We start from the raw sequence: 27,854 nt of genomic DNA on the forward strand, positions 1-27,854 counted from the left end.
TTGATCTGGACAAAGCGTCGGCTCTGGGTGACAGGAAACTCTTCGGTTTGGGGTGGGCACGTGGTGGCCCTGCCTGAATGCGTGTTCTCACTTCACCTATGAGCCGTACCTGTCACGTCTCCTGCCCCTTTCAGCAGTGCTTGGTGGAGAAGACACAATCTGCTTCTCAGGATGCCATGAGATACCCTTTGTTACGATTTGCAGAGACATTGAGGATAAAAGTTTCTAGAAGAAAAGAAAGCAAAATGAGGTCTCCACTCAGTACTGACAGGCCCGGGGGGCTAGGAGATACAGGCTGTTTCACATCACTTTCATGCATACTGTCCTCCTCTGGTTTCTAACAATAGAGTTGCAGCTGTCCCTACTAGAGAGATTAATTTTGGTCTCTCTCCTCATTCAGCCAGCTATTTTTCATGAAACTTGTAGGAATGTAATATCTCTGAGACCTTCATCACTGTCAAATTCAGTTGCAATTGGTCAAGAAGCTGAGAAAACAGACACATGTACAGCAAGACACTCACTTCTTGACTGAGTTTCCTAAAAATGGCTCAGATTCCTTCCAGGATTTGGGTATTTATGACTTAAAAATAAGAAAAAGAAAAAGAAAAAAAAGAAAGAAAGAAAATAGCTTAAGCTCCCACCTTGGACTTCCCTTTGAACACCAAAGATTCCTGCAGAGCCTCTAGGCTATAAAATACAGAGGAAAGAAGGAGCAGTTTAGGTGAGAGATAGAGCACAGAGAGGTCAAAAAGCAGAAAATGGGTGTACATAGGCAATGAAACAGCACCTATGAACAGACAGGTGAGCCCAAGAGAAGACATGGACAACATTAATGTGAGAGGTAGGGGGTAGAGTTTGAAACTGCAAACAAGATGCTGCAAATACAGATGCAAGAGGAGCATCCAGGAGAAGACTCAGACAGAAATACAAAGATACAGAAAAGAAGGAAAGCAAGCATTGAGACACACAGGCAAGCATGACAGGCTGGCTGAAAAGCAGGCAGACCCCTACAGAAGAGACATTGCAATTTTTCTGTTTACTGCTTTTTGAAAAACACTTCACTCTGAACGGCTCTTTCCTCCTCATTCCCATTGACATTTGGGAAATCTCCAAAGCAGCACAGTACTGCCTAAGCCCTCGTCCAACCTAAATTTTCAACCTACAGATGTTATTCTTGAGTCATATTAACCACTCCCCTCAGACATTTCCAACAAATTGTTAATATATTTTAAGCCCTGCTCTCCATTGCCTTTCAGATTAGCCTTGCCCTTTCCTTTGCACTTAAGTTTAGCAAGTGTTACTAATAGGAATTTAACATTTACCAAAGAATTATTTTAACTACGAGTCTAATAGCATTTCTATGGTGCTCTGAGCACCCAAGAACCTTGCTATCAGTTCCATATGCTTAGTTTTGTCTAAGGTTGCTTATAAGACAAAGGAAAAATACAAGTTTATAAAAAAGTCAGTTCGTAAGAGAATTGTTCAAGATCTCGAAAGCCAGTTCAGGCAGGAGAGCAGTGCCTGGAGGGAGCTTTTACACTTGTTTATATTAGCCACAGCTCTGCAATCACTCATGTATTCAGTGTCTTCTTATAGTCATTCAGCAAAAGCATCACTTGTACTTGGTCTAAGTGTTTTCTCCTGGGTATGAAGTACTAAGTAAGGAATACTTATGAAAAAAAAATGTAACTGTTTGTTTTTAAGTAGTAAATTTTACAGGTTTTATACCAACAACAAACACATTTTGAATTATAGTTTTGTGCTTGCAGGCCACAGATACAACCAGCCTGGCCGCAACCACAAGTCAATCATATCTTGACTGGAACCCACTGATGAGGACTTTGATCAGTCCCTTGGAGACAACACCACCTCAGTGACAATCTGGCACCAATTAGCATGCAGTGTCTCAGCAGAAATCCCAAAGGTTGTATGGGTTGTAAAGTCAGCTTTGGAGGTGGCCTTCCTCATCTTGGCTCGCTTAAAAGGATTGGTCTTCTCATGTCACCAGAAACAGCCCCATCTAGGCCAAAGAGCATATTCTTAACCAGCACAGAATTGAAGACATCTGGCAGGAATCAGGGATGATATTTGCACGTGTGCCTCTGTTTTATGCTTCTAGTGTCAAAAAAGTTCCTGATCCCAAACAAGTTTGCAAATATTGACAGCTCTCATGTCAACCTGTGCAAACTCCCTAGCTAGGCACACAGCTACTGAAGTCTTTCTGCTCTTACTCTTCAAAGGTGGCAAGTTCCTGCACTTACATCTAAAAACCAACTTGAAATCCTTTCTCAGCTTTTGGGTCTAGATATGCACCTTGGTTTTGGTCCCACAACAAAAGAAGATGGAGTAGATTGGTTTCTTCCCTGTATTTTGGTATGCTGGGGAAAGTAAGTAAACAAGGGAGAGGAAATTAAGCCATTTCATCCATGTTAGGTCCTCCTTCACATTACAAAGGACACCATGACTCTGCAGCAAACCATGATGCACCTGACAATCCGATACAGCACGTGGGCTCACAGCACTTCTCCTAAGACACTTCATCCCACTCAGACTAGATCCTCAGCTTGAAAACTTCTGCTTACTTTGATTTAAAACAAGCCTCAGTGTGACCACATCTCCCTCCCTCTCCACAGAAAGCCATGCAAATGCTCACCAAATGGGAGGCATACAGAGTACTTGCGCAGGCAAATAAACCAAGCACTCAACACCATTCTGAGTGCATCAGTTAAGTGCAAGACCATTTCGGTACTCACATGTATGATGTTTGATACCTGGCTCCCAATCAAAAGGTAATGGGAATGATATGGTTAAATCCCCAGCAAATACTTTGAAGATCGCTTCCAAGACCAATATTCTATTTCAGCAAAAAAGTAGAATTCTTCCTTAAAAAAGCCTTTATACTAACACTTTGCACTTTTATAGCATCTTTCATCTGAGGCTATCAAAGCACTTTGGCTTGCAGATGCTAAGAAATCCATTACAAAAATTATAGATATTCCTAACTTGACTGTAGTTGCTTGCCTTAATTTCCATTTCTTTACTGATACTCCCAGACGGTGCCTGCATAGATTGATGCAGTCAATGCTACAGGCAACTAGATAAACAAATTTAAATACAAATACACACTCCCTCACTACAAACACCCTCTTACAGCAAAATAAGTCTTTTTCTACAGCACTGTCCACTGCACAGAGCTCTATCTGGGAAAAAGGCGTGTACACTGCAATAGCACAGACTGCTTTGCACTTTCATTCCACTGCACTTCATTAAACAGACTTTCATTGTTTCTTAATTTTCTTTGAGCAGGTCCCCCTGTATATTTCCGATATGAACAAACACACAGATTCCTTCTGGGTATGAGCCAACAGCTGCAACCCTGAAAAATATCAGCTTCTTATATCATTAACTGAGTTTCCATGGTGCCCTGGGGCAGAGATATTGATGCTTGACAGCATTATCACTATAAAGTAACTTTACAACTCTATAATTTAACTCTATGCTTCCAGTAATATTAAGAGCATTAGAAATTGTGGCTGTAAACCTTGACACTCTTTCACAGGCTGTGGGATTGAAAGAGAGTTTTGTTTTCTGTCTTTAAGCAGAGCCCAAAACATGGTATTGAGAAAGAACCAAATAAGGGAGAGATGATGTGCAAGCGTGCACAGGATTTTTCCAATGCAGAGAAACATGCCTGTTTCTAGGAGCTTTGGAGGAGGACTAAACCTCTGGAGTTCTTTTCCTGAGCGTATCCTGAGTGCCTGATTTGTGCTGAAGTCTTCTTGGGAACAAACTCCAAGTCAAGTCCAAACACAAACCATGCTGTACAGCTTCTGCAGAGCTCCCTCGGGTTTCGTCTGTTGGGTGGGCATGAACCTGCAAGGGCCACAATCTGGCTGGCAAGCTTCTTATTTTAAAGATATCACTAGCATAGGTAGGAGGACCAGGTCAGGCAGTTGTCAAAAAAGAATGTAAGAAAGCCTCAAATAACCACATACACTGTGGGAGACTGAGGTCCATAAGCACTCTATAACAGAAATATGGATACCAACAAGTGACTCTCCTCTAGAGATTTAGCTTCTCAAGTTTCCAGTGGTCAAGCAGCATGTTCATAGTCTGCTGGAAGTTAAGGATAAGAGTGAATGTGGTGGTCACAGCTGTGCTAACAGCCCAAGGTGCAAGTTTGCCACCTGAAGAGACTCGAGGCAATCCAAGCTTTCCTTCCGCATGTCCTGGCAATTATGCACGCAAGCTGCAGCCACATAAATACATCTTTTATGTCCATAAACATGGGAGAGAGTTCAGCAGCGCAACCATGCCCTGCTTTTCTAAGGAGTGCAAAGCTTCCAATTCAACACATTCAGTGAAATGGAAAACTCCAAGTCATTTCTTTGCAAGTCAGTTCAGCTATATTGTTAAAGCATCAAGCTCATTTCTTGGCTGTTTGTTATGTTTAAAAGACTTACCTTGGGATAATATTAATAATATGCCTTTCTTCTCCAGCGTGCTTCACCCCCAGCTATTGAAGTGCTTTAGAAAAGAAGCACCATTAAATTCATACTGCATATTGCAGACACTGAGGTGAAGCACTGTGCTTAAAACAGCCACGCAGAGCAGAACCGTTTCACCAGACCCCAGGCCAGGGTCCCAGTCCCACTTAGAAGCAATTTCAACAAGGATGACTGTACACATCAGGTGGCTACAGGCCTTTCTTGGGATAGGAGCCTTCTCCACCTGAGGGAATCCAACCATTAAGACACACGGCAGAGTAAGAACACACTGATAACTAACTGCAGGGTCCACCCATCTCAACGATTGCTCTCCCTCGGGCGAGCAGACTGCTTCCAGGCTGCAATCAAACCCGTTCTGGCCTAGCCTCCTCCACTCAGCCTCCTTCCCCACCTCATGGCAGCGCTTGGGAGGAATGAAACCTTTGATGCTCTCTTACGGGCTGTGCAGCAGGGAACCAGTTCAAAACACTCTGGAAAACAAACCCAGTAGATTTGAGCACTATTGATGTAAGTCTCCTTTACCAGCCCCTCTCCGGGCAGGCTGTGCCGGCTGCTGACAAGCGGCTGCCATGGGAAGCAGTGCCGGGTGCGCTACCCGGTCGGTGGGAGATCGCTCATTCCTGCCCGTTTAATCCCGGTGCCGGGTGCGCTACCCGGTCGGTGGGAGATCGCTCATTCCTGCCCGTTTAATCCCGGTGCCGGGTGCGCTGCCCGGTCGGTGGGAGATCGCTCATTCCTGCCCGTTTAATCCCGTGCTCCCGCTCAGCCAGGCGGCTGCTGCGTATCCAGCCGGCTCTGCAGCGGAGCCCCTCATGAGCGCTGCAGAGCCGTTCACATGCCGTGTGTCATAAGCCCTGTAAATGCCTAGTAAAACATGGTATTTGTTTAATGGGAGCATATCAGCTCATTTTAAAGCTTCTTTACCTGCTGCTGAGCAAACTGTTGCTGTGCTGCCTTTTTAATCAGTTACCACCAAATGTGCGCGTGTGTGAGAAGGGTTTTAAACAAGGTCTCTCTGTCCACTTCCAGGCAACAAACCCACACGCCTGCAATCCTCTTATTACGCCCTCAAAGCAGTGTCCATTCTCTGTTATCTGCAGTACATGTTATCGCTGAGCGTGCTGCCGAGCCAGCCTCACCAAACACGTCCCTATCGTTTCTCATGGACCAGGAATGTATCAGCTAGACACAGACCCAGCAGCCGCACGCTCTTTCCAAGGGTTGTGCGATGCCCGTTCCGGAGGTTACGCCTGGTGCAAGGCTTTCTTTGCAGGATAAAAGTGCAGGGGACGCCCCAGCAGTAACTGCTACGACATGGTGCTAAGCACACGCATCCCAACGCACACGCCACGCGCAGACGGGTGGGAGACTTTGCTACCGGATTTCATTTAAACACTGAGGCCTCCGAGTCACCTTCTGCTCTTGATCTACACAGAATGAACTAGGTGTGATCCGCTAAATGCTATTTAAGGAGTTCGACTTAGGGGAACGCATTCAGCCCTATTAGCTGCAGCAACTGCTTCCACTTTCATGATACACTCACTTCTTTTTTTATTCCTTCAATTTTCTTACTTTTCCTCATTGACAAAGTTAATGTCCATGCTAACAATGCCGGAATTCACATAACGCTTACTAGACTGAAAGTTAGTCTCTCATTTTCATGTATGTAAGGTACCCATTTATCTCTACAATTACAAAACATGTTTAATCACACAAGTCCGAGCAAAATGCACAGTCCTACCCAATGGAGAAGTATATCTATTACAGGCTGATAATAGAGGTTTGTATAGATCGCAGTTATATTATCTAAGCCCTAAGAATCATGAAGACATTACAAAAAAAAAATCTATTAATCTGGTTATTCAAGAGCATGATAAGGGCACTGTGATCCAGTTTGCTGTAAATACTGTAAAGAAAAAAATCTGACAGGTAGGATTATATGATACCTGTGCAAAGAGGGAACACTATTCACAGTTTGTCCAGTTTTGTAATCTGGATGTGGAGATTTGCTTGCAGATGTGTTTATTTCTACAAGGCAACTTTGGAGCTATATTAGGCTAAAGTATTTCTTTTTTTTTTTTGGTAGAATCTGGAGATTCTCCACTGTTTAGGTCCCTACATCAAATCAATATTGCTAGTTTCTGATTGTAGGATATGGCCTCTTTGCTAGGCTCTGTTCAAGACTGTGGGTTTCCTGAATTTTAGATATTTTAGGCTCAGCGTCGGCCAGTAATTCTTAAGCCAGCACAAGAAGCTTTGAACAGCTCTAACCACCCTGAATTGGGTTTCTGTTAAAACCCGGAGAGATCAGAATCGGATGAACAAAGCCCTAAGAGATAGGTCTGTTAAGGCAGATTTCCTGAATACTTTCCCTATCAGTTCGCGGTGTCTGGGCTCACTATATTTGCTTCATCTATTTGCTTGACTTGCTGCCTGCATATTGAGAGTTGAGAGCAGCACATCTGTCCTTGGAGCCCAATATGAACTGACTGCCTGTGTCTTTGGTTCAGGTCCATTAAAACCTCTGAGCATTAATTAATCAGTGACTTGCAAATAGCTTGGAAGAGATGCTTAGCTTAAATTGGAATGTTTTGCAATTGTTTTACTTCTGGTCACAAGCACTTTTGTGAGAGAAAAAACTTCCCTGCCAGAACAGGGTTTGATTTAAACCCAGCTGCTCTGGCTGGTCAGAGCAGGCCAGCCGAGAGTTCTCCTCAGGCAGCTCCTTTCCTCCTGTAAGCAGGTTGCTGCATGCATGAGGAAGAGCCATCATATGCAGCCTTCTTAATAGAATCCCTCTTTTGACAAGGAAATAAAACTCACAAAGAAAAATGCCAGGAAACCGTAACACACAAGCAGGGAGCACTGCTCCAAAGAACCAAGTCTCTCCTCCTCCTTCTCCCAGTCAGGTCAACCTGTGATGGTTCACCACTACCAGCTCCCAAAACAAAACAAAACAAAACAAAAAAAAAAAAAAAGAAAAATCTATGTGGGAAAGGGAACTGAGCCAGCATGACATACAAGTCATCAAGGAAAACATATTTAAGGGAAGCATGATCTCATTTGTAGAGAAGCTCTTTCCACCCTTCATTGCAAAAACTGTTCTTGATAAATGAGACCTTTAAAAGCAGGATAAATAAGCAGTTGTCAGTGCAATGAGAACGGAGTGAGGAGGAAAATTTAAGATGAAACTAAGATGCATGTTCTTAAAAGGCCAAGGTACCAATGTAATAAAACCAATATATAAAACTAAGCTAATGACATGACACAACAATTTTATCTACAGTGAATGGATCCTGCATGTACACGTATGCTGGAAGGAGCTATTACTTGAAAATCATTAACGTTACAGGGCAAAATGAAGTCAAATGCTGGAGTTTGCTACATCACCTTCACATATTCAGTCCTTTCTCATTCCCCGCTTCCCATGCCCCTTTCAGTAGAGAAGCTGAACCCCAATAGTCAAGAATTGTTTTCCTTGCTTCCCATTTCTCATTCTTTTTCCACCCACAGCATGCATGGAGGCATGGACAATGAAGAATTATGTATTGCATAGAAATTTCCCATTGGCTACCCTAAACCTGTAAACCTTCTCTAACTTCAGAAATGCAGCAGAAATGCAAATAGGCAACCATAGCTCATATTTTTTTTCCCTCTGCAGTGTTTCCAAACCTTTAGATATTTCAAAAAGCTACCAAGATAGAATGACAAAATGAAACAACACACCCAAGACTGAAGTCTCGGCATTGGATATTTGACTGAGCATAATAACAAAAATATAAAAACAGATCATAAGACCAGTCAGAAGAATTTCTACAAACTGTTGATATGTTGAGAGAGCTAACTAGAAAGATATATATATTTTTCCTCCCCCTCCCCTGTTTTTTTAAGGAACGTGAGATTGCTTCTATCTGAGCCCTGAAAAATGCAGACAACTTTGTCAGCTTTGTTTGCAGCGTTGGCTTGCTATTTCTTTGACAATCAGCAGTAAAGACCTAGCCCTGAGGCAGCAGCAAAATCTACTGGACACTTTGGAGCCTTTTGACTGTGGCTCAAAGGCACAGAAGATGTTTTAGCTCAGCACCAAAGATGCACTTTAGACTTGCTATTAAAGCAATAATAAAATACAGGGATAATGAAAGGATAAGGAGGGAAATTAAGAAAGAAATGGGGGAATGTGGAAGGGCATGGATCAGAAGCTCTCCAGGTCCAGTTTCTGTAACAAGTATGTGAGACAATCTCCCACAAGAGGGAGATGGCTTATTTGATCTAATATGCCTTCCTCTTCTTGAATTTTCACACTATGGAGAATCAATACAAGGGAAATTAAAGCATCAAGAACAGACTCACATATCCACTTGTGTGCTCCTATGCCACAAACTCTCATTGAGATAGAACAATATACCTTAAGTGTGCGGATCATGTGCATGGCAGCAGTTGGATTGCAAAAGGATACATGCTTCTTCCGTGTAGGGAACAGCAGAAGTCGTTCCTCCCACGACGTAGCTATAGAAGGAGACTTCCAGCGTGTAGCAGTAGGACGTATCATTTAAGAGCCCACCAAGAAAACGCCGTCCCGTCCCTGCCTTCACAGCATCGCGGTTGAAGGAGGTACTGGACTGCAAGAGGAAGAACACAAACATGAAGGATTCATGGGTGGGATGGGGGTAGGGTTGGGAATAGTCTAATAAAAACAGAAAATATCAAAAATTCATACTGATAAACTACATTTAGATTATGTGAGACTGAACTATTTTTTCAGCTGTGGCCTGGAAATTTACTTCCTCCTCACTCTTGCATAATACTTAAAGAAAGCCTGTCCTATGCAAAAAGTAAAAGGGGACTCTCCAGACCCTCTATTTTCAGAAGCTTAGCTGTGTAAGTGGGTTCTTCCCCAGCACTGATTTTCCATAACCATTTCCCCATCACCCTCCCTTTCCCTGGCATCTTTTAAGCAAAACAGAAATCCAATGGCATTTTAGTTTTAGTCAAACTTTCTCACCTAAGACATTTGACTCGTTCTTAAATTAGGTCACACAAATTTCCACTTCACTAACTTAAATGTTAACTGGGTGTTGCTCTCTGGGCAGAAAAGTATATTACAGCATTAGCAGCATAGTGTAAAATGCAGCATTTTGTGCTGTCACTGAAGATGTGGCTTTAAGGACCCAACTGCTTTAAGACTATTCATTTCGGAGGTGGATGGGAGGACTCTCGATATTTCCCTCGATAGGTTTTAGCTCTGCTTGGAAGGCACGACACCTGGAGACTAAAGGAGAGCTCATCTTCAGGGTCACTGAAGTCTTTGAGCCTGCTACTACTAACTAGGCAGAAAAACAGAATCTGATTTCATTTTGGTTATCAGACCCTATCAGAAACCTCATAACCATCAGACTGAGTCAGTCTGGGCTTTGCATAAGCTAATGACCACTGGAAAATGCTTAGTAGGACTAACTTGGATTTGTTGCATAAAATGCTTTAATATCTCCTCCTTTTCAAGATTTTTACATTTCCAGAGAAATATAAAGGACCCTTAACATAGCTTACAGCTCGGTCATTGTGCCCACTGTGAATTCTGTGAGATATCTGTCTTCCCATTGAATCTTTAGCTCCTGTATGTTTATTTTTTTGTTAATTCAATATTAGTATGTATCAAGTTCGCCTTTTTTTTAAAAAAAGGCAAATAAGAATTTTATTTGAAAAAAGCTTAAAATGTTAAATTCCAAGTCTGAGAAAAAAATCACACCAACACTGAAATGAACAATTCTTGATGAACAGTATATACCAGAAGATATAAAGAACAAAAATATCTGTGTTTTATTAGCATTCTGAATGTTTTGAATTCTCTCATATAATAAAAAGGAAGGCTTTATAGGTTAATTAGAATAAGATGGAATTGGGTTTCTTATTAACATACGTAGGAGTTTCTAAATGGGATTTGTAGTCTTTGTAGTAGCACAATATTCAGCTTTGTGGTAAAGGGGGCGTAGGATGTATTCTGCTACATACATATCATCTATTTTTTTTCCATAATAGATGGCCGAAACCTTGAGGATATTCTGTATACTTACCTAACAGAGAGGTACAGCATTCAAAAGGTTTGAAAGTGAAATGAATTGTTAATTCAAAATATGAAATAAAATAATTGCAAAGGTCTGAGGGAGGAAAAGTCCTCCTGCCTCCTGCTAAAGTGAACATCTGAGGTAGAACATTAAATGGGTGAAAGCATCAGCTGCTGAACACAAGTGCAAAGGGAGACAACGTAAGTGTCAAAGCAGAGAGCTGTGGTCTGAACAGCAGTAGCACCCATGGGACACACAGACTAAGAACAGGGGAGATGAGGGAAGCGTCAGAGAAGCAATTCAGGGCAGGCAGGAGGGACCAAACTGCTCCAGCAATGATAGTCAGGGACAGATCAGCCCAGTCTGCTGTAGTTTATCCCATCTTTGGGTCACCACTCAGACCTGAGATCCTTTTCCAGCTCTATTTCCCATGATTTCGATCAGTCTAGAGGAATGTTACTAGTTGAATGCCCCAAAAATGATTCTTGAGACAAATTTTACATAATATTTTCATTATAGTGCTTGGAACGATAAAGGAGGAATGTGTCAACAAAATTTGCTGATGACACAGTACGAGATGAATCATCATTATGGAGGAGGCTCTGAATATCCTACCAAAAAAAAAAAAAAAACCCCAAAACAGCAATAACAACAACAAAAAATCCATGATGTGATGATGTTGAGGGTCTGAGTGATAGTGGTCAAATGAGACTCAGCTGCAAAACTGTCAGATCATGTACTTGGGACCTAATAAAAAACAACTTCTCCTATAAGCTGAAACCTTATTAGCTAGAAATATAGGAAGAGAAAGAGTCTAATATATTACTTTACTGAAGTAATTTTTGCTTTCTGGAAGAAAAGAGCTCAGAAATTTGATTTGGTTATTGGCAAAATTATACTTGCCATATTTCAAAAATAAAGAATAAGTAGTTTAAATAATTAAGAAGTTTTTCAAATGGATGAAAAAGAAAAAAAAAAATGGACCTTTCCAGTGCTTTTTTATATATAATGTTTTGTGATTTTTTTAGGGGTTCCAGTTTCGCCTGTCCAAAATTAGTTGAAGTGGCCATAGTCTTAAAGGGATCATCCATAATCTTTTTTGCCATGTAGTGTTGCATTTTCAGAAAAAGGATGCCAGCACCTGCATTAAAGTACATAAATGTAGTTTTTGGAGATTAACTTTGTCTGCATTTTCAAAATTTTTCTAAATTTTCTGATTGCAAGGATCAACTTCACATCTTAAGCAAAAGATAGGATCTTTGATTTGACATGGGGAGACTGAAGTAGAGAAAAGACACCACAAAACTTAGAAATATGAATACATGCAGGTTTTGTAAGAGTGGCACATGCTTGGCTTTAGAGCAAATGTTACAAGCCAGAATGTGATCTGACATATTATATGAAAAGAAGAAAATTCAGGATTCATGAAAATTGAAGAAAATTCAAACAATGACGAAGAAGGGTGGCTGGCACATGCACGAATCCAACCTTTACCTCCCTGCTTCAAATCAAGATAAATGGGATGGGGAAATAAACAGGCAAAACACTGATTTTTCACCAGAGCTGATCTTGGCAAATGATACGCTGAAAGAAAGACTAGGAAAAGCAGCGTATGACTATGGCAAACAAGAGCCTTTTGTGTGCACATTTATGTAATCAAATTCTAATCTGGGGAGAAAATGAGGTGGGAGGTGCCAGGGAAAGAATGCAGGTAAAGTTGTCTATAAACAGCTCCCTTATTTCTCTGGTAAATATCTATTGCCCTAAAACACTCACTAAGCTGAACTGAAGTCATCATTAAGCAAATGCACTGAGAAGGCACAGCAGGAGAACAGCTAAACAAATATTTATTTCTTCAAGGCTGAATTGAATGGGAGTGTCAACAACAGCAGCAGCAAAAAGTGCAAAATCTGTGGGGAAAAAAGAAAGAAAACCCCAAAGACTTTGAAGTTCTTGAATAGGGATATTTGTATAAAATAAACAATAAATCATTATTAAAACACACAGATACATTAAAGCTCACGGAATCACCCTGCCTCCCTCCTACAAGAAAATTCAGTATGGAAACAGGTATCTCTAAGGTTTGGAGGTACCAAGCTGCAAGAACCCCATGTTAAAACAGCATAGAAGGAAGAGTGAAGAATCCCCCTGCCCAGAAACTCCACAGGAAGTTACACTTGGAAAACTGCACACGCTTGGGGGCCCCGAGGGGCGCTGAGCCTCACTCTACATCTTGGGCATCAGCGGCAGCTTTCCCAGGCCTCGCTGGCAGATCTTGCCCCATTTCCCCACGCTCTGTTGAAGACCTTCTAAATGACTGGTTTCCTCACTGGGAAAAGCAAGAGCAGGCATTGTGGAGAAGAAATCTGCAATCCATCTGGACCTTACTCTCAGGCACTGCAGCTGACAACGAGGTACATGAGCAGGCAATACAGAAAAAATCTGCAGGCAAATTTCTCCCTGGAGTAGTCTCAAGGCAGGAAAAGTATTCTTGCCCATCAGTCAGACCTTTCAATGTGCCAGATCCTCTTCTTCTGGGCAACATTGTCCCTCTGCTGCCTCCACCATACAGTGGCTCTCCTCAGTAAATTCCACTCTCCAGCCCCCAAGCTCAGAAGCTCATAAGTTTACTCAGCTCCCCATGGCTGAGGGATCCTCTTGCTTTCTCAGCACCCTTCATCATCCTGTTAGTAGCTACTAGAATAAATGCTTGGAGCAGTCCACATGCAGAAATGATGAGCAGACAGTTCACTCCTATCTGCACATTTCTGTATCAATCTGTCACAAGGGGGGCTCCAAAAGAATCATGAGTTTTTATTTTTTTATTTTTTTTAACCTGACAGTGAATTTGCATAGTCCAGCTTGTTGGTGGCCTGGGACTTGGGGCAGTTCTGTGCTGCTGGAGGTCCAGGGGCAGGACCTCCTTGACAAGGCATGTGTGGTTTGACATGGGACTTGTCAACAGGCTCCAGCAACAGAAAACTTGGGGGAAAGGAAGCAAGGGAGGGGAAGAGAGGGGCATAAGGGGAGAAAAAAATGGGTTCAAAATCCAGTGAGTCTGAAAAAATAGGACCCTCTGGTTTCTGTGGAGATGCCAAAGGAGATGCCAAAACAGGTTATAGTATAAGCTAGGCACAACACCCAGTCAGTGTTAAGGCGAGAGCTTCAGCTCTACCTTTCACTGAAGAGGGGCCAAAAGGACCAAGTGCAAAAGCTGTTGGCCCATCACACAGGAACTGCTGGGGAAATGGTTATTTGCCTTCCCCTGAACCTGCTCAACATACGGAGAGGAAAAGCGGATCAAGGTGTGACTGCAGTGCAAGTCAGACCTTACAGGTTTCGTAGGAGTGGAGCCAGATATAGACCGCACATCAGTCATGATCAATCCCAAGCCATTTCTCCAACCCAGACAGAAAGCAAACTACAAGATACGGGTGACTCAGAGAAGAAGCAGGAAAGGAGTCATCAGCCAGCCTGAAATCTGGTCATAGGCTCTGACAGATTGAGAAAGATGAGTTTCTGACACAGAAAAGTCTAGGATTCTTCTAAAATCCAACAGATATATTTTAGAAACAGCAGCTAAACTTTACATTTTACCAACTATTCACATTGATTGCAAAACAGCTCATTGCTTTTGTGCCCACAAACTGCATATAGCTTCAAAATCTTGAGCGGTGTGCATGATTCACCCATAATCATTTGTCCTTAAATATATAACACCTGCAAAAAAATCAGAATAATGAAAATCTCCCATTGGTCTATACAGACAGATGATGTAGGCCCAGGAAGAGTTTTATAAAAGGATTTCATGTTCAGCTGTATGCTCACGAAAATCAGAGAATCTTGTCAGACACCCTCCCTAGAGAAGAGGGACAACTAATAGAGAGGGATTCATAATTAAAGAATGGTTTTGTATTACAACACATAATTAAAAATATGCTGCGTGACCTTATGCCATTTCCATTTGGAAATTAAGATGTATTTTGTAACAGAGAAGTTAACTACTCTTATAGAAGAAAGCTCCCCACATTTTGCTCATTCCGTAATTGAGCAATAAGCACTTTACCTACTGGGGTACACTGGGATTATGCATGAAAATTGCTTCATGTTCTTCAACCATCAGCACCAGCAATGGCCAAGGGCAATCAGGATGCAGATACAACCACACCATAGTTATCTACTGATGCTATCCTCACAGCTCGAAGGGAAGCTTTATTTCTAAAGCAGATCCGACCTCTACAAGCCCTCCACTCGCTGCCCCAATGTAGCAAAAAAAAAAAAAAAAAAAAAAAAAAAAAGTAATAATAAAAAAAAGTTAGTAGTTAGCACACTAGAAGATTGACAGAGTTGCCATCAAGGAAGCTTAGAAGTGCCATTGGGAAATGGACTGGAGCCCAGATGATGTCAAATCCATCCCAGTGAAGAGTTTTATACTATCGGCTGTAACTCCCATTTTCTAGAAGCTTTTATTGAAGTCAGAAAGAGAGCACAGAAATGCACTGGCTTTGAATTCTTTGCCCTGGAAGGCTGTAAACAGTGATATTATATAGAGTAACTCCCCTGCTCTGCAGCGCTTCATAAGAGGGTGCAACCAGCAGCTCGTTTTCCTTGTGTGGGTAACCTACCCACGGCTGTAGCACGGCCAGCGGTGGCTGCTTTAACCCTGCCACTCTCACAGCTGGTGGCCCATCCAGCTATCTCACCAGCAACATCTCCCTGCCTTTCTGGAGGCACCAAGGAAACTTCCCACTTCTAAAGCCATCTTAACTCTTCCCTCACGCCCACCTCTCACCAGCTTCATTAACTGTTTTAATAGCGTGGAAAGAGTGTGCGTTAGTGCTCCTTGTGATAGTCTACCAGCTCCATGACAACTGGGTCTGGAAACATGGAAATCATGGCATTTGGGAGCATTCTATCAGGCAGCCTGCTTCTGATTTATTCTATATACCAGATACAGCCAGCATCTGAACTGTGGATGGGATTGTTAGAAAAATAAAATAAAAATATCCCAAAGGCAGATGGTAGCAGAAAACTGATCTGAAGGAGGCAGCAGGTAGAGAGGAAGGATTCTAGGAGCAGAGACGTGATGAGCTGGGAACAGAGCTCAAAATTGCTTGCTGACTCATCTCACCTTGCAATTTTGCTGCGTTTCTGATGCACAGAAGGAAATGTACTTCATTTGTGACTACTGAAACTTGGGAAGAGGAGGATTTGAAATCTTCAGAGTCATTTCAAAGAGGGATACTGCTATTTGGAGATTTTTTAACTCCCCGAGGACAGCCAGATCAGGCTGATATTGCTGTGAAAAGGGCTCTCCCACTCCCTGGTTGATTGCATTTTGTTTCATAACTTTTGAGCTTAGTAGGAAGCACTGAGATGGACAACAAAACCTGGCTTTACCAAGGAAACATTGTCCGAACTAGAGAAAAGAATTCAATTTGCAGAAGTCTGAGAAGGTGGTCTGAGGAGGCTCTTATCTCATCTGAACCTGTTTGCCCAGTCCTAAGAATAGAGAAGTGAAAAGCCCAAAAGTGAAAACCCAAGAGTCAAATGCCCTCAAATTCGACAACATTTTCATAGATTCTACTACCTGGATAATTTTTCTTTCATCCCACTGCTCAATGGAAAGTAGCCAGCAATCGCCCCCTTCTTAAATACAGCCTCACATTGCAGGAGTACCATGCACACAACGTGCCCAGCACCAAACCGTCAGGCTTTAAGGTGCAATTCTCCTCAGAGAAATAACATTTAAAAGGTACTTTGTCACCACACATATATCTGCTCCCTGAGGGGCTCCATTATCCCTTTAATTTGCAGTGAAGGAGTATCAGGTTGTCCCCTCTCCCCATCTCTGCCATGTGTCTTGCAGTCATGCCTGCTTAAGCTTGCTGACAAAAAAAAAAAAAAAACCCACATATTTGCATGGTCATTAGCAGAGGGGCTGGAAGCAGAGAGCTTTATAAGCTCTCATCTAGTGCCTCAAAAACAAAACTACCCAATAACTCTGCTTTCTGAAACCATGGTTAGAAAATAAACCGGGTTTCACACTGTAGGGTTTTAGCTGTTCACCTGCAAGAACTACGGTAGTTGCACTTTTCTGCTCAACACATTAATATCCATGCTCTGCTCCACACAGTGCTCTGCCATATAGCTCCTGAGCTGATGGGGTCTCTGCAGCCCTCTGCCTGTGCCCTGCACCCTGGGCTAGTTACATGGGCTGCACCAGCTTGGGGACTGGCCTGCATTTCACCATTCCCTAGGATCCATCCTCCCCTGCACTGATATGGGTTGTGCTCACAGCAGCTGCCTCCTCACGTACCACAGCATGGACAATGCTTCATGAGTTCATTGCCTTCACCACAGGAGCTAAGGAAGCAGGAAGCCAAATCATAAATACAGAGCCCCGTGCTTACAGCTGAGGACAGCAATGGGCCTAAATCTCTCAGGCCCTGCATCCGCAGGGCAGTTGCTGGTTTGCAGGATCCAGGATGGTGTCTAGAGTCCACGTTCAGCCCTCCGCAGAATACCCGAGGCAAGGACTTCCAATTTCTAAGGTGTCGCAAGAGGACCATAGCACATCTTGTGTCAAACCTCCCAGGTTTCCAGCTCTCCACCTTTGCAGAAAACACCCGTCAGAGAACTGAGCCACTCAGATGAGCAGCTCTCTGAGAAAACCTCTTAAACAACATCATGCAACCAAGCAAAGCAGGGTGGCAGTGACCTTATACGAGATCTTGACACTATCAAAGGATCCCAGACAGAACTCCGCTACCCACCAAAACCTGCTCAGAAATGACCAGAAAAGGAGGCAGATTTCAGGCACGCTTTGAGCAAACGCAGCCCAGAACTCCTTTAACCAGCAGCCTCTGCCACTCCGAACAATGCTGTTTTCCCAGAGCACTCTTCCTTAGGACCTCTTGGCTCCTCTTTTACAGACCCTGCTTTTCCCTCTTCCCAGAAGTGCACTTAGATAAGTGTGACAAAGCCACCTACTTGACCATTAACCTTCGCCCAGATCCACTACCAAGAAAATAGAGCACCATTCTGGAGCCTCTTCTCCTTTAAAGAACCAGCTCAAGCCCTGACCAGTGATATATAAATATAAGTGAACTGTAAATGCTTCAGGGTAACAATGAAAAGATCATTTTTTTCTCTGTTTTTCTTAACCAGAAGCAACCTCTGCTTCTCAGAGAACATTCTTCCCCAAAGATGCCAAAGCTGGCATTTCCTAGCCTAAGCTCAACAGAATAATCACACCATTTAGAAAATAACTCGCGTCTCTGGAGTTCTCAGTTTCCCTATTTGTCAGTAGAAAACGAGACATTTCCTCAAAATATACAATAAAATAGCCTCTAGCAATAGCCTGCAATGCTTCGCTTTACAATAGCTTTATGAGCGTCTGTGTGGTCTCCTGGGAGTGTTTTCATAATCATTTATACAAATGACACAAACTTAGGACAATGAGAAGCAGAAAGGGAAACACAACCATCGCACACACGGCTGCTTTGAATAGTCTGCTGGAAAAGGGGTTTGTTCTGTGGCAAGGAGATGCTCAGCTCCTTTCTAGGACTAGATGGGGAAAATGCAGGTCCTGAGGAGGAGCAGCGTGCAGGGCCACTGCTCCCAGAGCAGCCCAGCAGAGCCCATTACTCACTACTCCTCCTGGGATCTCACACTGCTCCAGGAACAGAGCTCTTTGACCCAGATTTGAATGCAATCTATATTAATATTATCATCCAGTCAAAGTGATAATACCCAGGAGGAGGTCCTGGGAGGGAGGCAGGGGTTCCATTTTCAGCTCCTTTTCTCCCCATCCTCCACTGCACAGCTTGTTCCAGCCAAGTGAATTTTGCAGGTCTCTGTAAGGGAGGTAGCCTGCATTTGAATGTAAAGGAGCTCCTTTCATTTGTGCCGCTCTGGGATGCTGTCACCTGCTCCCAGCTAGTTGACATTAGGTAAGACTGATGATGGTCTTCAAGAATATGCCATAAAAATTGCTACAAAAGTTGTTTCTTCTACGGATAGTCAGAATTTCTCCCTGCATGGGGAGGGAGGAGAGACTGTCAACTCATACATGCACAAACAACACAGCAAGAAGGTAGTGAAAGAAAATCCATTTACTCGAATGCTTTTTTTTTTTTTTCCCCTCTCCCTTTTTCCTTTTCTTTGCAATACAAATTAATTCAACCCTCTGTGTACAAAGAAGGGTGGACTGCTTCAGCATCGTGTAATGGAGCAGTTTCATTTAGCCATGACTCTCCAGAGGGCAAAACTCTTGTGAGGCCAATGCCAATGCTCAGAAGCACAGACTTAGCAGGCTGTTCCCTGTGTCGCCAAAAACACATTTCCTCTCTCCCCTCACCGTCCAAACCCCAGGAGAAGGAAAAAACAGACAAACAAACAAAAAAAATCACCAAAAGACAACAGCATGTATGGAGCGACGTGTCCAAAAAGCAGCAAACAGAAACCTATCCCAGAGGGGCAATAAAACAAATAATAGCTGTATTTGTCTTCCTGGAAATGCCCTGGTACAAGACAACAAAAAGGAAGGTAGGATCGTCAGCTGTGCTCCATTTTTAAGATATTTCTGAGGAGATCTGTTAATCTGGCATGATGTTAACAAATCCGCCTGATCTTAACCTTTCTGGGACAGGGGTCTTCCCCCCACCCCAACACAACACAACAAGGTGTTTGTGTTTGGAGGGTGTGTGTGTGTGTGTGTGTGTGTGTGTGTGTGTGTGTGTGTTGCAAATGAGAGGAGAGCAGATGTAGAGTACATGGAGAAAAGGAAAGCAATAGGAAAGGAAAACTGAGAGCAACATTTGACTCCTTTACTTGGACTCCTTTACTCAGGTTTTAAACCTCCAGGCTAAAAAAAAGCCCCAAGCCCAGTCATTCCGTGTTTGAGTTTTGTCACCGTGCTCAGACAATGATGCCCTCAAATAAGTGATGTGTTAGGAAACTGTGTTATGATACTGGTCTTAACTGCAGGCTTATCCAGAGGAAACCATCTAAGTCACCCAGCACTGCTGAGCAAGCAGCATGCTGCCAATCATGGGGAATGATGTGGTGACAAAGACACTGGAACAGCACTTGGGCAACCTGTGGTTTAGTCTTCATTCCCCCAAGCAAGTCCCTTTTCACCCACACTCTGCCTCTTTCCCAGTGTGAGTGGAAGTTTTTGGAGCTGTGGACTGTCTTTCTCCATAGTTATCCAATGCCCCAAACAACAGTCTTAATCAGGGTTTCTGTCTAACCAAGGGCACACAAAGGTTGATGAATTGTTTTTAAGGATACGACTCTACTAGGAGCAGAGAAAATGAAATGAGAACTCAAAGGTATCTCAAATATCACCAGTTCTGAGTCCAAAAAATCTGAAAGATTAAGCCAAGTACTCTGGTCCATCTTTTTCATTTAATCATAAAGAAAAGAAACCTTTAAGAAATAATAAATCCATGTGAGAGTGGCTGTAGTTGTTTCTTCTAAATGAACCACAGACAGCAGATGGTCTCCTTGCTTCCAGTCACCAAGTTCTAAATTAGCCACCCCTACGACTAGCAGTTTCTTGAAACATTCAAGTGCTTGTGCCTGGTCATTATGACTAATCCACTCTCCAGAATGAAGAAGGTCAAATGAAGAACATCACTCCAAACAACTCCCAGCCATGACTTGTGTGTAAAGCACTCAGACACGGTGTCAACGGCTGCTCCTAAAACACAGTGAGTCAGCCCTTCGAAAGAGCTTGTCAGCTCTCGCTGTTAGAGCTTTCATATAGATTATATGTACTCCCAAATGTTTAAAAACATCCCGTTAAAACCTTGAAAACATACACTATGTATTCCGCACAGAATTCGTACTTTCCCCTCGCTACAGAGGGCTATCCAAGAATCTCTCTCCCTCTTGTGTGCTTAGTAGGGAGAAAAAAAATCCTAACCCTTCTCCTCTTCTTCACATGCTGATCGCCAAGACAAAGACAGAGCCTCATTTCCAGAGTGGAATACAAGTAAGGAATTTCTGGCCTCTCACACGACTTTCACCTGCAAACAGCAGTCAACACGGCACAGTAGTGTGTGCTTTGCTCAACAGATAGGGGACAAAGGCATTGGGTGACTTGCCTTTGGTCCCGCAACAGGCATGCAAGCACAAATCCCCTATCCATCCCCTACTCTAATCACCAATCTCCCTTGGATGCTGTCATTTAAATAAAAAAGGCCTATTGGAAATGACAGGTGAAGAAAGCAGCCCAGGCATGAAATGCACTCTAAAGTATATTAATAGAAGGTTGCCAGACAGAACGGCACAAGGCATTTGATCGCATCATCTTAGGCTTGTTGTTCATGCTCCTTTGCATCTGGCTGCGTGATTTCTGCCAGATTCTCGGCTGGAAGAGCAGGCTAGGATTTGCCTGCTTTCCCTAACTCGTGCCGGGCTCAGCTGCAATCATGCAGAGCACTGAAAGAAATCCCTTTGAGTCGGGATTCATTCCGAACATGTAAAACCCAGACAAATGACTGCTTCTCCAAAGTGAATCCCATTTCACAGCAAGTAGGTTATTAGTGTGGAACTCCATACAAGTAGCCTGCATTCAAAAGCCCTCTGCATTATTAATAGAAGATGAGCTTTTGACATCAAAGGAGAACCATTATGTATGCTAAACGGTGGCAAAAATTGCACCCGCACTTCAAACCTTTTCAGTTCTTTGTCCCTTGTAAATCAATCAAGGTTGACAGATGCTTTAAGGAGAGTAATCTTTTCAATGATACTGTCAATGGATAACATAATGGAACATTGTCTCTGTGCTGTGTGAAGACATGGAGCTAGTCAATTATGGACAACACTTCATGCAGCCGCCAGTTTTCACTTGAAGTGCTGCTGTTGAAGTATTATAATCCCAACAAATGGCCGCAGCAGCATACAATGTAAATGAGACCTCCTGAAGCTTTGGAAAATTAATTAGTAACAACAGTGGTCCATTCCCACACTTTCAAACACCAGCCTGGTAATGTTAACGATGCACTTCCCCCTTTCCCTTGGACCAGTCAATAGGGCATATTTACATACACTATCTTTAATCTTCAACATTTTTTCCTCTCTTTTTGAAAATGCAGGAAGGTCTGGATTCCCTGCCTCTTTTGAGCAGCAAGCTTCTCCCCTGATACCACTAACTAGCCACATAACCCACACAGCTGGAGCTGAAAACAAGACATGAGACCTTCCTACTTAGGCACAGCAGTAACATTCACTCCTCTTGCTTCTAGGATACTTTATGCCTCTCTCCCTTTCCAACATCTCTGCCCCTTGGCTGCCCTGAGAGGAGTGCATTGAGGGAACAGTATAGGAAAGCTCCGGGTCTCAAGAAATCAATGGGATGCAGTTTGAAAGCCCCTCTGATGTGCTGAGCAGTTTGGGATGTTCTTTCCTGCCTGGTTCATTAGCTCAGTACAGGTGCCAGCAGCACCTATATCCAATCCAACATAGCTGGTGGCCAAGAAGTCCAACCACCTCCTGGTTTGTACCAGGAACAGTGTAGCCAGCAGGGCCAGGGAAGTGATCACCCCCCTGTACTTGGTGCTGGTGGGGCTGCACCTCAAATACTGTGTTCAGTTTTGGGGCCCTCACTACACAAAGGACATGGAGGTGCTGGAGTCGTATCCAAAGGAGGGCAACGAAGCTGGTGAAGGGGCTGGAGCACAGACCTCATGAGGAGTGGCTGAGGGAGCCGGGGTTATTTAGTCTGCAGGAGGCGCAGGGGAGACGTTATTGCTCTCTACAACTATCTGAAAGGAGACAATAGTGAGGCAGAGGTCAATCTCTTCTTCAGAAGAACTAGCGATAGGACAAGAGGAAATGGCTGCAAGCTGTACCAGGGGAGGTTCAGGTTAGACATTAGGAAGAATTTCTACAGGGAAGGAGTGGTGAAGCCTTGGAACAGGCTGCCCGGGGAAGTGGTGGAGTCATCATCCCTGGCAGCGTTCAAGAAGCGCACAGATGAGGCACTTAGGGACATGGTTTAGCAGGCGGGGTGGTGATGGGTTTACTGTTGGACTCGATGATCTTAAAGGTCTTTTCCAACCATAATGATTCTATGATTCTGTGACCTGAATCTGATTGCCAGACACCACAGAAGGGAGAGTGAGAGTTAAAGAGGAGAGACTATCCTGATTATTTAGCGATTGGCTTTTGGTTGCTATGTTCCTTTCCTAAAGATTTTTCCCTTTTCCAAAGGAGGCTTCCACTAAAAACTTAATGTCCTGCAGGAACAGTACTTAAAAGACTGTTTACTTAAGCAAACCTGGAGCATGTAGACCAAAACAGAGCAAGGAATGGTGAACCTGAGCTGGCAGCTCCACGGGTGCATAAAGAGGGCCTGGGTGGTGGTGATGGTGAACAAGCAGTTGGAGGCAGGTTTGTGGCTTAGATGTTCAGCTTGCATAGCCTTCAAAGGAAGAGGTGCACAAAAGAGAAGAGGCTACACAGAGGACCGAGGAGTCATTCCTGGATGGAGTCGCAACACACTGGACCAGTTTTGCCAAGCTGCTGGAGTCAGCTAAGAGCAGAACCAATCTACAGCCAATTTGGAATGTGCTCCAAAAACATTTCCCCCTTTCAACTCATTTATAGGTGTTTAGTGCTTATTTCCAGGGCACAGAATTAACTACGCACATACTTTCTTCCATGTTACAAGACACGTATCAAGCAATTGCAGACTTTCAATTGCAGAACAGTTTTCCATGGTAACAACATCAAAGAATTTCAAAAGCCTATATTGTCTTTGTCACAACTTCCAATAAAAAATTTTCTAACCTTTTCAAGTTTATCTTTTTTGCTTCTATTTGATATTATACCATTATTTAAATATACAACTCAAAAGGTTTGCCAATGTGTAATATAAACACTGAAACAATAAAGGTGACCCACTTAATCAAAACACAATCTTTTCTTCTGACCAAAATTAAATGATTCAATAAATCAGGACCAAAGGTTCCCTTTGGACTTCTTGTTCTAATTCATGACAAACTCAAATGCCTGCATTTCTCATGGAATTGAAAGCCCTAATATTCAACCAAACGTAAGATCTAACAACATGGAAGATGAAGCTCCTGCTTGTGTGCGTGTGTGTGCAATACCAAAACATAAAATCACATTTTTACTTTGGGAGAAAATAAAGGTAAAAGTAAAGATGGTGGCTAATCACGGCAAAATATTTACGTAGTCTTCTAGACATATTAAAATAAAATTCACACAATACAGATAAGCAAGAAATTTATCGCTAAAAATAAATTAAACAGGAAAAAATAATTAAGAAAAGCTTTGCTTACATAGGAGAAGTCTTCAGCATTCTGACAGAGTAGCTTGGGGAAAACAGCCTGTCGCTGAAATCTTTCCTCATCTTCAAAGATGTTCCCATACATGAAGCCATTCATCATGGTGGAGTGGGCATGGATGTCAATATAGAATTCCAAGTTAATCTTCTGTTGAGGGAAAATAAGCAACAACAACAAAATCAAAACTAAGCATGTGATAAATCACAAGTGCATCATGTGTGTGAAGCCTCCCGTGAGGCTTTCTTCAGTATTTACACTGGAGTTTCAGGTCACAAGGAGTAATACTTCCATTTTTTAGACTTACTTTATATCTGGAAATTAACCTCACTCACTCTCTGCTTTGTAACACACCAGCACAGAGCAAAACACAAAAAAAACAAGTGCCTTCAATATCACTCTGCTTGCAGCTTCCCATTTGATTCTACACATACTCTTGCTTCAGAGCAAGAGCAAGAAAACACCCCAACTCCTAACACTGAACTTCCTAATCTCCATATATCCTTTTGTGATCAGCTTCTCCACATCTGCTTAATTACAAAGCAAGTACTCATAAAACTCTAAATTTAATCCTTTGTCTCCAGACATGGGTCTCCCAGCATTACAGGAAAAAAAAAAAAAAATCTCTCTCTGGCACCTTTGGCACCTCTTATTTCATTTTTCCCCATCTGAAAGCCAGAGATTATCAGGCAACAAGCTAGTGTAGCAAGCAAGGGTCAGCATGTGAATACCCTCCAGTTTTCACACCTAAGTCCTCAGGGTCAGAACAGAGGTACAATAAAAGCCATTAAGACTAAGACGGAACATGACCAGGAGACAAACTTCTCAAGTCTCCTTTCCAGGGATACATGTTTTTCCTTCACGTGGCAAAGATGAGGTGCTCACCAGATGCTGCTGCACTACCCGGTTTCCCAAACACTTATGGTTTCTGGTGCTGAGCAAAGAGTGGTCTCTAACCAGACACGGACAAATCCATCCCCATCACCTGGCCACCATGGGGCCAGTAAGAAGAGTCCGTTCGCGACTGGACATTCAAACTCACATCTCTGTCCCAAGAGCTCAGACACCAAAGGTGGAACAGAGAAAGAGGACTCCATTTGCATCAAAAGGTGGTGATGCCGAGGCAGGGAGCTTTCGGTGGCAGACGAAGACCCTGGCCACTGAAACGCACCGTGTAACGCTCAGGCCCTGCGTCTTGTCTGCATACGAGTCAAGCTGGAGAACCCTGAGCTACGAGAAAGTCCCACGCAGCACCATAGCAGTTCATGTGACAGCAGTGTCAGCTCTTCTAGACAGTCTCTAACCAGGGGGGGGACATCATTTTAGTATGCAATACTAACGTGATACAGATTTACTTTCCCTTGGCAGAAAACCAATGTACAATACACAGCGACTGTTTAGTTTAATTAAACAGCCTAGAGAGAGTAATATTGCATCTTATTAAGCCTCTTCTATGTTAAGACGTTAGCTAAATGCAATATCAATATCTGACCATGCTGCATAGGAAAAGGAACATTTGATTGCCTTTCATTCTAATAAATTGTTTGCTGCTGCCAAAACATTATCCCGTGCTGTAGAGGACCAACACTGCAATAAACCAAACAGCTGCTCTTTGGAGATACAACCCTGAGCAGAAAGATTAGCATCGACAGGATAAAATATCACAGATTTTTCTCCCTCTCCAAGCATATAGAAACTAAAAGCAAGATTAAAGAATAATAATTTTCGTAAGATTTTTCCTATCAGAAACAGAATTTGATGAGATCAGGTGCACACCAATACATCCTCATAAAACAGAACGCATTGTAGATTCTCATAACAGCTATCCAGTACTGAAGAAAGATGATGATTTGGTTACACTGGATACTTTTAAAGCACAAATGTCCTTAGAAGTCAGTGACCCAAGATGTTTATTTTAGTACAATTAGACACAATTCTTTAAAGGGACATAATAACTAATAAAAAATTATTAAGATGCACAGCAGGATATATAGCAATGGACTAATATCATTCTTTATAGACATCACCTTCACCTACAAGTTAAACTTTCAGATTGCTTATTTGTAAACCACAGCATTCAACAGATACCTCATCATTGGGACAGATGACTAAAAACATTCATCCAATAATTCATTACAACTTCAAACATCACAACAACATTGCAACTTCAAAAGCCATTTCTTAAGTCAGCCAACGATAACTCTTCAACTAGTTCTTCTGGTCTTTACTCTCCTACTGAACATATGAAATACCTATTGCATATATTTCAGCCCACCAAATACAGTCAAAATATGCAATTGTCCATCCTATTCAGTTATTAAACATAGCTATAATAATTGCCAGTTAGACATTCTACTCGCAGACACTGCTGTATGTGAGCAGAACAGTATTTCAGTGTTTCACATTTCTTTGATAAAATAATGAATATGATCAGAAGTGAAACATTACAGAACAGAATAACTCAGTGCATTGTTATATAATACTTGAGCTTCTAATAGAAAAATTACTTTTATTCACAAAGGACAAAGATATTCTGGACTTAAAATGGACAATAGCAGCCTAGTCATTGGGGCATTAAACAAAGTTTGTCTCCTTGTACCCCAAATAGAAAAAGTCCTGTTTGCAGAATAATTAAGAATAAGGATATTTCTTTCTAACTCTTTTTCTGTGTGTAGGAGAGAGTCCAGGACATACCTATTCAGAAGTTCTTTGCATGTAGGAAATATTTCAACCCCTGCTACACCACAAACTTGGGCAAGGGAATAAAGAATACAGTAATAGTTTTACATTTCAACTAAGGTTTGCTGGAAGCTTTTGACACAATTATTGGCCTCTTGCAATTTAGGCAGGATCACAGCATTAACATTTTATTAAATATATAATGTCACCAACTGGCAGGAATTTCAGAAAAACAGCAGAGAATTGACCTTCTGAAATTTATTCTCCTAGAGGTAAGGAACAGGAAAATTAGGTTAATAAATGTACGTGTCCTTGTTATACGTGTGCATAAAAACACACTTAAATGTAAACCAATCCTGTGTTAAGTCAGGTACTGGGGTACCCAAATGTATTTGTGCAACAGAACCCACTCGGACTGTGGCTTATAATGCAGTAGTATCTACAAGCAAGAATGGGAATCAATTTAGATGTGGCTCCAAGTCTCAGTCACAATTGCTTCAGCCTTTACGGAGTAAATAACAAACAACCAAGGCTCAAACATCTCTGGCTGCCATAGCTGCCTTCTGAGAGACTTACAAGTTACATCCCACTATATGATATTAAACTCATCATTTTTGGCTTTAGAGCTGGAATGCAAAATGATTAAGATGCCTTATAAAAATCATCAGGCAATTTAATTCCCCCAAGTATCCTGTTCTTTGTGCTTACAAGCAGCAGCATAGATTTGCTCTCTTACGCTCTCTTTTTTTAAGTAAAGCTGTAATTACCTGAATTATCCAACTTACAGAGATGCAAAACAAAACAAAACACAAAAGGAAACTTGGCCTATGTTTTCTACCTGCATCAAAACATAAATCAGTCATTGGACTGGCAGAAACAACCTCTGATTGCCATTTTCTAGAAAACAACACTTCTCTGCCTTTAAGAGACCGGTCTTTGCCTATTCTTGACATTTGCAGCATGAAAGCAGAATAAATAAATAAGCAAATAATTATTTTCTATTTGAATCCTAGCTTTTGTGATGCACCATTTTCACTGTTAATCCTGGGTCATTCTAAATTCTGATAGATTGAGAAATGTAAATATAAATTACTAAGGGTTAAAAAAAAAAAGAAACCATGAGTGAAGAGCAAAAGCTCATATTCATTGTCAAGATATGAAATAGTCAAAGTACCAATAAACAGGAAAGTGGTGCATGTTGATATGTATAAGGTTTTGAGCAAATATCTTCTCACTTGCCTGCATTTTTATTTCATTAGTGAACGCCTTTGGAAGGTCAGTAA

At 42.3% G+C, this 27,854-nt stretch overlaps 1 protein-coding gene across 1 annotated transcript in view; it reads right to left on the bottom strand.

The window, feature by feature from the left end:
- LOC148595956 (cytosolic carboxypeptidase 6-like) overlaps window positions 1-27,854 on the bottom strand; it is a 208,945-nt gene that overhangs the window by 72,381 nt on the left and 108,710 nt on the right. Inside the window, exons 4-5 of the mRNA XM_088536768.1 lie at window positions 23,890-24,042; window positions 8,965-9,127 (exon numbers count right to left, since the gene is read on the bottom strand). Of these exons, the coding sequence (XP_088392894.1) occupies window positions 8,965-9,127; window positions 23,890-24,042 (316 nt within the window). The remainder of the gene's footprint in view (window positions 1-8,964; window positions 9,128-23,889; window positions 24,043-27,854) is intronic.

The sequence above is a fragment of the Tinamus guttatus genome, unplaced genomic scaffold (genome assembly GCF_059628265.1).
Source record: "Tinamus guttatus ecotype Peru unplaced genomic scaffold, ASM5962826v1 Tinamus_guttatus_pri_ptg000044l, whole genome shotgun sequence".
NCBI classification, from domain to species: domain Eukaryota; kingdom Metazoa; phylum Chordata; class Aves; order Tinamiformes; family Tinamidae; genus Tinamus; species Tinamus guttatus.